The sequence below is a fragment of the Doryrhamphus excisus genome, chromosome 1, assembly GCF_030265055.1.
Source record: "Doryrhamphus excisus isolate RoL2022-K1 chromosome 1, RoL_Dexc_1.0, whole genome shotgun sequence".
NCBI classification, from domain to species: domain Eukaryota; kingdom Metazoa; phylum Chordata; class Actinopteri; order Syngnathiformes; family Syngnathidae; genus Doryrhamphus; species Doryrhamphus excisus.
In genome coordinates, this window is record NC_080466.1 from 15560008 (window position 1) to 15574679 (window position 14672).

General features: G+C 41.1%; 1 protein-coding gene across 9 annotated transcripts in view; it reads right to left on the reverse strand.

The window, feature by feature from the left end:
- arhgap10 (Rho GTPase activating protein 10) overlaps positions 1 to 14672 on the reverse strand; it is a 53889-nt gene that overhangs the window by 15700 nt on the left and 23517 nt on the right. For 6 of the 9 annotated variants that reach the window (XM_058046036.1, XM_058046038.1, XM_058046034.1 and 3 more), the window contains exons 16-20: positions 13393 to 13451; positions 11678 to 11783; positions 8195 to 8354; positions 2553 to 2694; positions 926 to 1082 (exon numbers count right to left, since the gene is read on the reverse strand). In XM_058046036.1, the coding sequence (XP_057902019.1) occupies positions 926 to 1082; positions 2553 to 2694; positions 8195 to 8354; positions 11678 to 11783; positions 13393 to 13451 (624 nt within the window). The remainder of the gene's footprint in view (positions 1 to 925; positions 1083 to 2552; positions 2695 to 8194; positions 8355 to 11677; positions 11784 to 13392; positions 13452 to 14672) is intronic. The other 3 variants (XR_009118233.1, XR_009118239.1, XM_058046041.1) reach the window with 1 other exon arrangement.

A 14672-nucleotide genomic window follows, 5' to 3' on the forward strand; every position in this document is an offset into this window, starting at 1 on the left:
TGGCCACCAGTCCAGGGTGTACCCCGCCTCTCGCCACAAGACAGCTGGGATAGGCTCCAGCACCCCTGCAACCCTCGTGAGGATAAGAGGTAGAAAATGAATGAATGAATAAATGATGTTTTGTTGTTTTGAAAATTTGGAGTGGTCAGATCGGAGGAGGAGGGGATAGAAAAGAAGAAAAAAAAACAGAGGGGGGAGTGCATTTTTAGGCAAAATGTCTAAACAACGATGCTACTCTGGTTTCCTCCCACATTCCAACCCTTGTGAGGACAAGTGTGCATATATTCCCCCTCTGTTTTCTTTTTTCTTCTTTTCTATCCCCTCCTGCTCCAGTCTGACCACTCCAAATTTGCAAAACAACAAAACATCATTCATTCATTAATTCATTTTCATTTTCAGGGTCGCGGGGGTGCTGGAGCCTATCCCAGCTGTCTTCAGGTGAGAGGCGGGGTACACCCTGGACTGGTGGCCAGCCAATCACAGGGCACATATAGACAAACAACCATTCACACTCACATTCATACCCATGGACAATTTGGAGTCGCCAATTAACCTAGCTGTGAGGCCTGCGTGCTAACCACTCGATCACCGTGCAGCTGCTCTTAATTATTGTGATTAATTACATTTACAATAAAAATATAGAATTATACCAAACCTAAAAGAAATATTTACGTTCAAGGTCAGGCTTAATATTTGCTAAAAACAGGCCAAGCTACACCTTATCTGTTGAGTACAGGAAGTGGACTCTTGCGAGACAGAGAGAGGTCAAAATGAAAGAGGAAGGATATTATCTATCCTGTTAGGCACTGATGGGAGTCGGGGAGGGTGAACGAGCAAAAGATTTCAAGGTGAATTGGCAGACATGACACAGCAGAAGAAGGACCCTGAAGCGTGAACCTACAATTAATCAGCATTCAACACCGACCTGGAGTTGCTGCCCGAGGAGAGGCTGGCGCTGAGCGGGACGTGGTCGCTCCTGTCCGACGACATCTCCGGCACAGAAGTGGACGAGGACTGGGATGACACGGACTCATTGCTGCCCATGGATGCTTCATCTGCTGCGAGATTGGTGGTGTCGCACGCTGAAGATGTATATGAAATTTTTATTTGAGAAGGTGTCTTCTTAACGACAATTTAAAGAGGAATTCCAACGGTCAGCCCCGATATGGATGTTCAAGGCTACTTGATTAGGGAAAAAAAGAGATGATCAACCACTAATGCAGTTATATGTATAAAAAAAGCAACATGTCAGCAAAAATGTGTGTATATAGTTCCCTTAAGTTCACCCCCAAAGTTCTGGTCTCAGTAATAATGAATGGGAACAAGGAAGGCAATCTATACTCTGTATATACTACAGCTTAGCCATGCACATTTTTTGGCTTCCTTTTTTATAGTCTTGCCAATCCAATACCGATTTTTTTTTTAAATAATACACAGAAATTACTATGGGTAGAGTAATCATTTGACATGGTTATTGATCAATTTATGGTGTAATTTGGAATATTCATTTCATTCATTCATTCATTTTCTACCGCCTATCCCAGCTGTCTTTGGGCGAGAGGCGGGGTACACCCTGGACTGGTGGCCAGCCAATCACAGGGCACATATAGACAAACAACCATTCACACTCACATTCATACCTATGGACAATTTGGAGTCGCTAATTAACCTAGCATGTTTTTTTTATGTGGGAGGAAATTGGAGTAGCATCGTTGTGTAGACATTTTGTCTAAAAATGAACTCCCCCCTCTGTTTTATTTTTTCTTCTTTTCTATCCCCTCCTGCTCCGGTCTGACCACTCCAAATTTGCAAAACATCATTCATTTATTACTTAATTTTCTACCGCTTATCCTCACAAGGGTTGCGGGGGTGCTGGAGCCTATCCCAGCTGTCTTCGGGTGAGAGGCGGGGTACACCCTGGACTGGTGGCCAGCCAATCACAGGGCACATATAGACAAACAACCATTCACACTCACATTCATACCTATGGACAATTTGGAGTCGCCAATTAACCTAGCATGTTTTTGGAATGTGGGAGGAAACCGGAGTACCCGGAGAAAACCCATGCATGCACGGGGAGAACATGCAAACTCCACACAGAGATGGTGGAATTGAACTCGGGTCTGATTTGGAATATATCACTTTTTTTTTTTTTTTTTTTTTAAACAAAGTCCCTTCAACACAGAAGATGACTGTACTGGTCCACATTGGGTTGCTTTGTTGATGCTCATGCTGATAAAACTGATAAATTTGACCTTTGATAGACATAAAAATGTTTTCTTTATTTTTCTCAAGCTGCTGCACAGCACCTTTAAGTCCCACATTGTATTGTTTCAATAGAGTATTTTTTTTTTAAGGTTTGCCTTCTTGCCCAAAAATGACTATTTCCAGATGTAAGATGACTAAAATGCCTTGGGCCAAATGCTATAAATCAGTGGTGCTGTCATAGTGGGCTACTGTGGTGTATGTAAATCATAAGCATTTTTAATATTTATTCTTAGGTGTATTGACTGGCAGGTTCAATCCCCGGAAAGCCAATGTTATTACTTTACCGGTCTGAATGTCCAGAGCTTGTGGATTGTAGACAGCAAGGGGACGGTTCTGTCGATTCAGCTTCTTGGACTGCCTGGTTGGAGCACAGAAGACTGGGGCGGTCGGTGAAAGGAGGCATGAATCGGGAGCGTCTGCAAAGATCTGAAAAGTAAGACTCTGGTGAAAATAAGCGCAGCTGAAAAGTTCCACTATTACCTTCACTGAGGTTAGGTTTTGTTGACTGTTTATTTGTAAGCCTGATTATGCAAAAGCTGCTGAATTGATGTCAAATGCAGGCATTTAGAAGGAAGGAAGAGTCTTAAATTAGTGCTGCATTCTAGAAAATTAGGACATTTAACATTTCATTTGCACACATGGACCACCACTTTAAAGTTCGGAGTTTAAAATTCCAACACTTGAAACCCTAAAAAAAATCTTTTGAAAAAATCTTAAAGAGGTTCTAGGTAGTAATTCAAAATGGAACAAGAATAAATGGTAGTGAGACAAAAACAATTTATTGCAAATAAGCATTAAATTGAAACAGGATGATCATACGTTTCAGACCAAAGCCTTTAAAAGGCCAAATCTTGGCAAAAATGTGGATTTAATGTCATTTTCTTTATTCACACAGTCATGAGTTATTAGCAAGGCCTTGCTGATGAGGTTGGACGCCATAAGATTTCAAAACTTTTCAAACTTCAAAGATTCTGAGGGTTATGAAACAACAAAGTCAAGTGGTTGATCCAAAAAAATGGGACACGGGATGATCCTTGGCCCCATATAATGTGGAGTCCTTTAATAAGAAAAAAAACATCTTAAAAATTGCCCATTTGGAATTTGCACGAGAGTACCAAAAATGGGACATTAGCCGCGTTATTCCAATTATTCCAATTTCATTCTGTTTATTTGCTCAATCGGAAAGAATGTAACCTTTGTATACACCTCATTCCGAAAGAAAAGTGCCAATCCGAATGAATATATAATCGGATTCACAGGGGTGGAATATTCCTTTCCCCAATCCGATTGAGGTATCTTGTACCCGCTCAATCGGAAAGTTGTCAGACTGCGTTCTTTTTCTTCTTCTGTTGTTTATTGGCGGTTGGCAAGCAGCTTTCGTGTGCATTACCGCCATCTGTGGAACAGAATCTAAACCCTTCTATACGCCATTCACAAGTCCAGTTTTATTAAAAAGGAAAATACATATCTATATAAAACATGTGCCAAGCTTAATTATAAAATATTAGCAAGACTGAACTTTATCTTTTTCGTGTTCCCGGGTGCGTTCTTTCAGCGAATGCTGAGATATGACGTAACACGCAGCTCGAGATGTTTTTCGATTTAAAAAATGGAGGCCAGCAATCGGCACTGGACTGCTAAGGAAAGTTTGTTTTTGATTCAAACTAAATTTCAAGACTGGAACAAAGGAAAAACTGGCAATACGGAGTTATTCCGACAAGTGAAAGAAAAACTGGAGGAAGTCGGTATCACGTGATGTTGGTGTTTACGTTTTACTGCGCATGCCCCATTGACTATTCTGGTTGATTATAGCGCCGTATGTAGACACGCGATTGGAATATTCCTTTCCATGTATACCATTGCTTTCTGAAAGGTCATTCGGAAAGAGAAAAACTCCTCATGTAAACGTGGCTATTGAAAGGTCCAGGAATGTTAAAACCTTTAAAACACAGAAATGACAATGTTCTAAAAAAAAAAAATCAAATTGTCTTGTCATAAACAAATGAAATACTACTTTACCAGCGTTGTCAGCCATGTTCTTTGTTTATATACAAATGGGAAGCAAAATGTATGACTTTGTAGTTGGACTATAAAATTCAAACACCCCTCGGGTCATACAATTTCAAATAGAACCAAAGTGTTCAAAAATACACACCAAACTTCAAATGTGAGACGCCAGCAAAACTCGGCGGGTTGTTCAGAGCCATGTGCTTACATTTTAAATGACCATTCCTTCATGCATTTTCTATGCCGCTTGTCCTAACTAAGGTTGCAGGGGCATGCTGGAGCGTATCCCGGGTGACTTTGGGGCAAAAGGTGGGGTACACCCTGGACTGGTCACCAGCCAATCCCAGTTAAATGATTATATGACTGAATACTGTCATCACTACTATTGGACTCCTTGTTGTCTTTTTCTGTCTTGGAAGGACATGGGACTATAAAGATGAGGCTGCATAGTGGTCGAGTGGTTAGCACGCAGATCTCACAGCTAGGAGACCAGGGTTCAATTCCACCCTCTGCCATCTCTGTGTGGAGTTTGCATGTTCTCCCCGTGCATGCGTGGGTTTTCTCCGGGTACTCCGGTTTCCTCCCACATTCCAAAAACATGCTAGGTTAATTGGCCGCTCCAAATTGTCCATAGGTATGAATGTGAATGTGAATGGTTGTTTGTCTATATGTGCCCTGTGATTGGCTGGCCACCAGTCCAGGGTGTACCCCGCCTCTCGCCCGAAGACAGCTGGGATAGGCTCCAGCACCCCCTGCGACCTTCGTGAGGAAAAAGCGGTAGAAAATTAATTATGTTTTGTTGTTTTGCAAATTTGGAGTGGGCAGACCAGAGCAGGAGGGGATAAAAAAGAAGAAAAAAGAAAACAGAGGGGGGAGTGCATTTTTAGACAAAATGTCTAAACAACGATGCCACAACTATGCTACTCCGGTTTCCTCCCACATTAAAAAAAAACATGCTAGGTTAATTAGCGACTCCAAATTGTCCATAGGTATGAATGTGAGTGTGAATGGTTGTTTGTCTATATGTGCCCTGTGATTGGCTGGCCACCAGTCCAAGGTGTACCCCGCCTCTTGCCCAAAGACAGCTGGGATAGGCTCCAGCGTGAGGATAAGCGGTAGAAAATGAATGAATGAATGGGCAGCACGGTCGTCGAGTGGTTAGCGCGCAGACCTCACAGCTAGGAGACTAGGGTTCAATTCCACCCTTGGTGTGGAGTTTGTATATTATCCTCGTGCATGTGTGGGTTTTCTCCGGGTACTCCGGTTTCCTCCCACATTCCAAAAATATGCTAGGTTAATTGGCCACCAGTCCAGGGTGTACTCCGCCTCTCGCCCAAAGACAGCTGGGATAGGCTCCAGCACCCCCGCGACCCTCGTGAGGAAAAAGCGGTAGAAAATGAATGAATGAATGAATGATGTTTTGTTGTTTTGCAAATTTGGAGTGGTCAGACCGGAGCAGGAGGGGATAGAAAAGAAGAAAAAAGAAAACGGAGGGGGGAGTGCATTTTTATGAATGATGATGATGATACCATAAAGCTAACACAAGAGGAAGGTTAACAATGGCAAATCAATAAATGGCCATACGAGATGCTCATGGCTCGTTGGAATGCAGGGACAGTCTTTCGAAGAGAGCGTTGGAGGTTGGACAGACAAGACAGTAACTTTCCACACTGCCGAGTCCAACTTCAGACTGTCAATAGCCTCTGATAGCATAGCAGCAGTGTTTTACATTCACCTCCATCTGCCCAGAGTGGCAGCCCGGCGTCTCAGCCATATCAGATTTCTCACTTTTTTTTTTTCCTCCCCGTCTCTGCCTTGCTCCAACAAACTTTCTCTCTCATGCCATCCCCCCTCTGCGTCTGCCTCGCCTGTTCACACTCGCTCTCGCTTTCTCTGCCACTTTCTCTCGCCGCAACCACCAAGCCCTCCATCCTCCCTCCTCTCTGTGATCGTCTCTGCTGAGGCTGCCTCTCCTCGGCACACCTATTCTCTTTAAACTCCACTTCTAAAAGTTCCTATGTAAACACAACTCGGGACAAACCCTTCTTGAGTCCAGAACCTGTTTATTTTATTCCATCAGAGTCCCGTCCAGTTTGTTGAAAGAGAAGTCTAACTTGTGTTAAAAGACTTTTTTTGGGGGGATGGGGGGGGGGGATTTTCAATGTTATTTTTCCAACTAGGTTATCTCTCAGCAGAGAGCAAACCGACTCCAAGGCCGAAACCATCCTAATTTGGATCAGCACCAAACTGTACACATTTATAGATATGCCTACATATGCCTAGGGCTCATGTATTATTCACTAAGAGTTAGCAAACACAAAAAAACCCAATGCCGTATCTTGCAATGTTAGCAGAAATATGGCAAAGAAATCTTGGATTCGCATCTTAAGATGCATTCAGGGGCTGTTACACACGAAAGGGGTCAAATAAATGATACATTATTGACTATTGATTTATGTACAAATACGTATGTGATGGAAAAATGTATCATTTACAGGTGCAACTTACATCACGTTTTCTTAGAAGTTACCGCACTTGATTTCATATGTTTCATATTTTATGGTCATATCATCTTGTACTTCGGTACGGGAAAAAAAAATACAAATTTTAAAAATAAAAAAACAAAAACAAAACAAAACAAAAAAAAACCCTTAAACTGTATTATGGAAAGTAGGAAGTGAACAAATGTAACAGTTACTGGTTCTCAGTACGTGGCCCAAAATAAATAAATAAATAATACAATAATACTAAATAAATAAAGAAATACATAAATATATAGAATTTTTTTTTTTATTTAAATTATATTAGGAAAGCAGGCAGTGAACAAATGTAACAGCTACTGATTGTAAAAGTACCAGATGGAGGGGTAGGATACCATACTTAGCGTGGAAAACAAGCTTCATAGGTAAGGACCCAGGTCTGTCTCCTTGTCAGAACCGGTAGGGGATCTTGAAAACGTGTTGGCACCCAAGCCTCAAAGGAAGACACTAGTTTTTTTTTTTTTTTTTTTTAAATAGTTCTCTTAAATTCTCTGTAATGATTTCCAAAAAGCGTATTCCACTTTACTACTATTTGTGAGCAGGCTGAATTTTATTTACATCTTTCAGTTAATGAGGCTGGTAGGGGGAAAAAAAAAAAGTCACACAAAACACTAAAAGCTTTGAGTTGGCACACAAACAGACCTCAGCGCTGCTCCAAAAGATTAGAAGACTAATCTAAAACCTTTTTCCTCTTCCCTCCTTTGAGGTTTGACGCCGAGTAATGATACTCGGAGATTTTATGATACAAAGCCATGCTACTCGTCTTTCAGGGAACGTGACATCGAGAATATTTTTACATTCAAAAGAGCGGTAATGGAGGCGTTTTGGTGAGAAATCCAACATCAATATCTGGGATTCAGATTGACGCTCAGAGAGAGGGTTTGGATCGTTGCATTACAATTCTCCCTAATTAAGGGTTAAGCATGTGGAAGCACTGCGAGCTAGCTAACTAGCTGGCTTGATGAGACGGGCAGAGTTTTCCAAAACACAGGCGAGAGCCTCAACACGGCATTCTTTTATTGCGTGGAAAATGAGCAATGCACATGAAAGCATGAGCATGCGTCATCAACAAGTCTGGAAGTGTAAATCTGCAAAACACTTCGGTCAAAATCTATCTATTTCAATTCCTCAAGAACGTGAAGAAAGAGCCCCGACAGGACACTTTAAGAGCGCTCTTCAAATATTGCGAGAAAGACCTCAAGGTGAGAAAAACGACACTCGACGACTTAGCAAACTTTGGCTTTGTTAGCTTATTTACAGAATGTTTGGTGAATATAAAGTAGTTATTTAGCTGTTTCTCATATTTATGCCGAGGTGCAAAGATGGCGGAACGTCTTTTCAAGTGTATTCATGTGTCATTCCTTGGCAGAGTGTTCTACCTTTTCATGGTGCTCAATGAGGATCTCCACTACGATGTTCTGGAACTTCAGATCCATGATGGCAGCGACTGTCTCCTCCTGCGGCCTCATCAGCGTCGGGCCGAACACCACGCCCAGATTCGCCACCGTCATCAGGTTCTGTTTACTGTGGGCGGCCACACTGTATGTTGGGGGGGGGACCTCGGTTAGCGACATTATGTATTGTTAAAAGTGTAAAGTTTTGTTTTAATGAACAAACAACATTTCTTTGTCATACAATTCCTGTGATCGAGCTTGTCGTGGTGAAGTGGTTAGCGTTCTGGACTTTGGAGCGGAGGCTTCGGGTTCGAATCTCCACTAGTATGCATCATCGGTATTCAAATCAGTATGTGGATCAAAAAGATCCGCTGTGGCGACTCCGTAATCCGGGAAAAATCCGAAAGAAACAAACAAATACAATTCCTGTGATCCCTCCGCCCACCAGTTATTGTGATAACACAAACTCCAAACAGAGATGGCAGAGGGTGGAATTGAACTTGGATCTCCTAGCTGTTAGGCCTGGCCCAAACCACTCGATCGCCGTGCAGCCCAACCCTGACAATAATAACTGGTCATAACAATAACTGGTGTCGCTGTGGCGACTCCGTAACCCAGGAAAAGTCCGAAAGAAACAAACAAATACAATTCCTGTGATCCCTCCTCCCACCAGTTATTGTTACCAGTTATTGTTATCACAATAACTGGTAATAACAATAACTGGTATCGCTGTGGCGACTCCGTAACCCAGGAAAAATCCAAAAGAAACAAACAAATACAATTCCTGTGATCCCTCCTCCCACCAGTTATTGTGATAACTGTAGGCAACTCCCTGCTGTGTTTTTTAATTGACATCACTGACATTGGGATAGGCTCCAGCTGTACAATGAACGAATGAATGATCAGGAGCGTGTATGTAATTCCCGCCACCAGTTATTGATGATAGCCGCCACTTTCCAGAACAAAAACAAATAGTAAGACTAGAAATAATCCACAAAGTTAAAGCCTGTACTGTACGGTCGCTCACATGCGAGCTCCTTTTCAACATGTGTCATATGATTAATCCAATTAATCGTCCTCCCACCAATTATCAATAACCTCCACCACGAGCAATAGAAATAAACAGAACAACACGAAATGTAATTACGAAAAACAACAATAACAATGTGAATATTAGACTGAAGCACTGGGTAGGAGTGGGTGTTGGGAGGTGAAAAAGTATGTGGGGGGTGGCTTCCTTTTGCAAAATTTGCTAAAGACAGGTGAAAGGATTTGACAGTCAAATCCTGCTGCAATGCGGTGCGCATCTGCAGGGAAACTGCAGTTTAAATAGCTCTCGATGATTCCTTTGAAGACAAAAACGCCGGTGACACCTCAAATTTATTACATCTCCCAAACCCTTTCAGATAGGAGTGTGAAATTCTGGCTTTGCTTCTTTCCCCTGCAGGACATGCACGCACGCCAACTTCAGAAATAATAAAAATATATACATATATATATATTTCAGTCTCTCCAGTCTGGCGAATTTCACGCCGGATAATCCAAATTCAATTTCAATAGTGCTCCTTTTTTTTCTTCTTCTTTTTTAACAAGAGCCCAATCCTGCAGAAGTGGGCTTCAATGAGCTAAGATCCAGCCGACTTTCACGGCCTCGGGGGAGGAGGGATTATTTACTTATCCCCAATTTACTCACATTAAGTTTAAAAAAAGCTTTGCAGAGGTAAAACCTTGTAATGTCAGCTGACGTTATTGCTTCCGATCGACTGATTGCAATGTAGTGGAACCTCCAAAGCTCAAACAACATGCTTTTTCTTTGGCTTGTTTGTGATTTTTTTTTCTGGGTGAAGCTATCACAGAAGGCTACCATTGATGGGAAAGAACAAGTGTGATGATAACCATAGAATCAGAAAACACAGAAAAATGCCAGTATAGCTCTGTAAACACTTTCCCGTCCCCCCATCTCTTGGTTAACTTTACTTTATTTTAGTTTTATTGCACAGTGGTTAACGTCGCTTGGTAATTGTATGGCATTCGGGAATATTAACATGATACAAGTGGTACAAGTTCCATCTCGGACACATCTATGCAGGAACATGAATGAAAATAGAAAGTAAATAATTAAACGTTAATTGATTTTAATAATTTGAATTTAATTTCAGAAAATCTATTTTTAATTTGTACAACATGCATATTTTATGTCTATATTTCTAACATGAATACATGTATATTAAAATAAAGACATATATAATGCGTAATAATGTAACATTATTGCTTCCGATCGACTGATTGTAATGTAGTGGAACCTCCAAAGCTCAAACAACATGCTTTTTCTTTGGCTTGGCTGTGATTTTTTTGTTTGTTTTCTGGGTGAAGCTATCACAGAAGGCTACCATTGATGGCAAAGAACAAGTGTGATGATAACCATAGAACCAGGAAACACAGGAAAGCTCTGTAAACACATTCCTGTTCCCCAATAGCTTGGCTAACTTTACTTTATTTTAGTTTTATTGCACATTGGCTAACGTCGCTTGGTAATTGTATGGCATTTGGGAATATTAACATGATACAAGTGGTACAAGTTCCTGCATAGATGTGTCCTAGATGGAACTTGATTTGCTTATTTATTTTTCCATCTTATTTTGTGTCAAAAAATAAAAATTAACATGAAACATTTATTTAATAATAAATAAAAATTAATGTGTTTCACTTGTTTCATTTGTTTTTTGATTTGCCTATTTATTTTTCTTTTCTTTATTATTTTTTTATTTTGTGTCAAAAAATAAAAATTAACATTAAACATTTATTCAATAATTTAATAATAAATAAAAAATAATTTATAATAATGTATTATAATTTAATGTTTTATCAGAGCTTTTGCAAAGAACCAAAGCACTGAAAAAGTGGAGGGTATAGCAGAAGCATTGAAGACTATTATGTTATATATATATATATTTATTAATATTTAATACAATTAATATTTATTAATATTTTTATTGTATTTTTAGTATATATATATATTTTTTTTTTAATTTTTTTTTTTTATTTTTTTTTTTTAACCTGATGCGGCCCAGCCTCATCCAGACCCTAGCTCCAGTGGCCCCCAGGTAAATTGAGTTTGAGACCCCTGAACTAGGGGGTTCTACTATTTTGGGGGCCAACTATAGTTGCATCTTTCACTTTTATACTCGCTGGCAAGACGATGTCTGGACACATGATCCCTTCCTTGATGTTAAAACACAGTAAAAAAAAAAAAAAAAAAACAGGACAAAAATGCTGGCAAAGGAGAAGAGATGGAGTGACAGCAGGGAAGGGGGAGTGAAGAAGGCGAGTGGGAGTGAGCGAAAGGAGAGAATAAGCATGTGGAGTGAGAACGAGGAGACAGACAGACAGGAAGGAAGGAGTGTGGAGAGTTTAGGAGGAGGTGTAGATTGGATGAACTATGACCAAAGGGGACGGGCGAGCACTCACTTGGCCAGATGCTTCATAAACAGCCCCAGGACTTGTCGATTCCTCTCCGGTAACTTGTGGACCAAGCAGTGGACGGCCTGGATTCGAGACTCTGGACTGCCGCCCTCTGTTGAAAACGTACACCGACATTAAAAAAAAAAAAAAAGATGGCGGAAAGCCAACAAGCTGAGCTGTAATCGTCCTATCAATTCAACTTAAAAGGCCCCCACCCACCTAATAGGTTATATTACAGAAAATAAAAAGTTAGCAGATCTTTAAGGACACAATCATCGGGGGGGCTATAAACTCGGTACAGGGGGCTAAGGGTAAGAGGATGATGCATTCCCGTTTCAGGGACCAAAGAAGAGATGTAATGGTAATATACGGCATGCCGGAATTTGGCAGCAGCAAAAAAGTGTGTGTGTGTGGGGGGGGGGGGGGCGGCTGGCAGAGGAGATAGCTTTACGTTACCGCCTCAGAGATCATCTCTTAAATATTTCCTCACACATGGGCATCTGAACGCCCACGCCGGATATCATTACTATGGGAACCATGAGGGGGAGGGGGGGGGATTTAAAACATAAAAAAAAAAAACAACAAAAAAAAGGATGCTGTCATCTGTCAAACACATAAATATAAATAAAGATCATTGCTAATCCATTTCTTACCCCTCTGTCGTTAAGAGGGCATTGCTAGTGCCTGATAAAAATGTCAACCTGATCCAATTATAGCACTTGTTGTAATATGATTGAAAATGAATACATAAATGATGTTGGGCAAATGAGAATGCTGATATACGTACGAGGTGACATGAATGTAACCAGTAGTACAGACAGTATATATTGGGGTGGACCAGTATACCATATGTATATAAATGCACAATAAAATTCAAAATTCATTCATTCATTTTCTACCGCTTATCCTCACGAGGGTCGCGGGGGGGGGGGTGCACCCTGAACACTCTGGACTGGTGGCCAGCCAATCACAGGGCACATATAGACAAACAACCATTCACACTCACATTCATACCTATGGACAATTTGGAGTCGCCAATTAAACTAGCATGTTTTTGGAATGGGGGAGGAAACCGGAGTACCCGGAGAAAACATGCAACATCCACACAGAGATGGCCGAGGCAATTGAACCTGGGTCTCCTTGCTGTGAGGCGTGCACGCTAACCACTCCTCCACTCCTCCTCCTGCAGTTTTCTTTATTAATGTCGTCACATTCTTTTTGAAAAAATTAATCAATCGATTAATTAATTGATAAATACATCAATCAAACAATATATTAATTGATCAATCTATTAATCAATTGATCAATCGATTAATCAATTGATCAATCAATTAATCAATTGATCAATACATCGATCAATCGATTAATCAATTGATCAATACATCGATCAATCAATTAATCAATTGATCAATACATCGATCAATCAATTAATCAATTGATCAATACATCGATCAATCGATTAATCAATTGATAAATACATCGATCGATCGATTAATCAATTGATAAATACATCAATCGATCGATTAATCAATTGATAAATACATCGATCAATCGATTAATCAATTGAAAAATACATTGATCGATCAATTGATTAATCAATTGATAAATACATCGATCGATCGATTAATCAATTGATAAATACACCACCATCTTTCTTCCATTTCCCTCCGGTGGTGAGGCCTGTAGTGTTTGCTTGTTATTATGAGCATGTCGGGACTTACTCGCAGGGCTGATGAACTCTTTGTAAAGTCCGTAGGTCATCAGTGGCTCGGGAAGGCTCCTGCAGGGGGAGGGGGGGGGGGGCAGACAGAGGGGAATAGGGTTTGGGATAAGTGAGACGAGGGACAGAAATAGCAGCCATACTGTTTTATTACGGGGGAGTGTATGTGTGCCCGCACGGTTGTGATTAATGTGGCCCGGGCCGAGAGGTGGGTGGATGAAATTAGATGGCGCACGTGTTTGAGATAACCAAGTTCATCTGAAGGTACTTTCACTCCAGAGCTGGACACTGTCCAGGGGTACTTAAAGTCTCAGAGGAAACTGATGACATTGGCTCGGCCTTCTCCCAACAAGCCCGACAGAAACAACGTCGACAAGTCAGAAGAATACTTCCACTAATCAACTTTATCAAATGAATGAATGCTTGTGACAACACGTCAAATATGGCCGCCGACCCGAATTACTCTCACGTCTTGTTAGCAACATCTTGAACCGACATTAAACATACAAATACATCTCTCAATATTCACTTAAAAGGTCCTGTGTTATGCAAAATTGACTGTCTAACACAGGGGTGGGCAAACTACGGCCAGGGGGCCACATGCGGCCCACAAAGCGTTTGAATCCGGCCCGCCAGTTGCTTTCCAAGTATTTCAACTTTTAATATACTAACTGCCAACATGACTTGCATGTCAGATGTCTTATTTTGGAAAAAAAAAACAACAAAAACATTCATTCATTTTCTACCGCTTTTCCTCACGAGGGTCACGGGGGGTGCCTACCCCTGCTGTCTCCGGGCGAGAGGCGGGGTACACCCTGGACTGGTCTTCAACCAATCACAGGGCACATATAGACAAACAACCATTCACACTCACATTCATACCTATGGACAATTTGGAGCCGCTAATTAACCTAGCATGTTTTTGGAATGTGGGAGGAAACCGGAGTACCCGGAGAAAACCCACGCATGCACAGGGAGAACATACAAACTCCACACAGAGATGGCCAAGGGTGGAATTGAACTTGGGTCTCCTAGCTGTGGGGCCTGCGTGCTAACCACTCGACCGACGTGCAGCCTCATTTATAATTGTAAAACTAAAAAAACGTGTGAACATTTGTGGCTTGGAATGGAAAAATTAATTTGACATGAATTCTTATGGATTAGCATCCGTTTTGGTTCCAGTCATATCTTCTGGAATGAATTTAACGATGCTAACCAAGGTCATTGGGCGAGAGGCGGGGTACACCCTGGACTGGTCTTCAACCAATCACATGGCACATA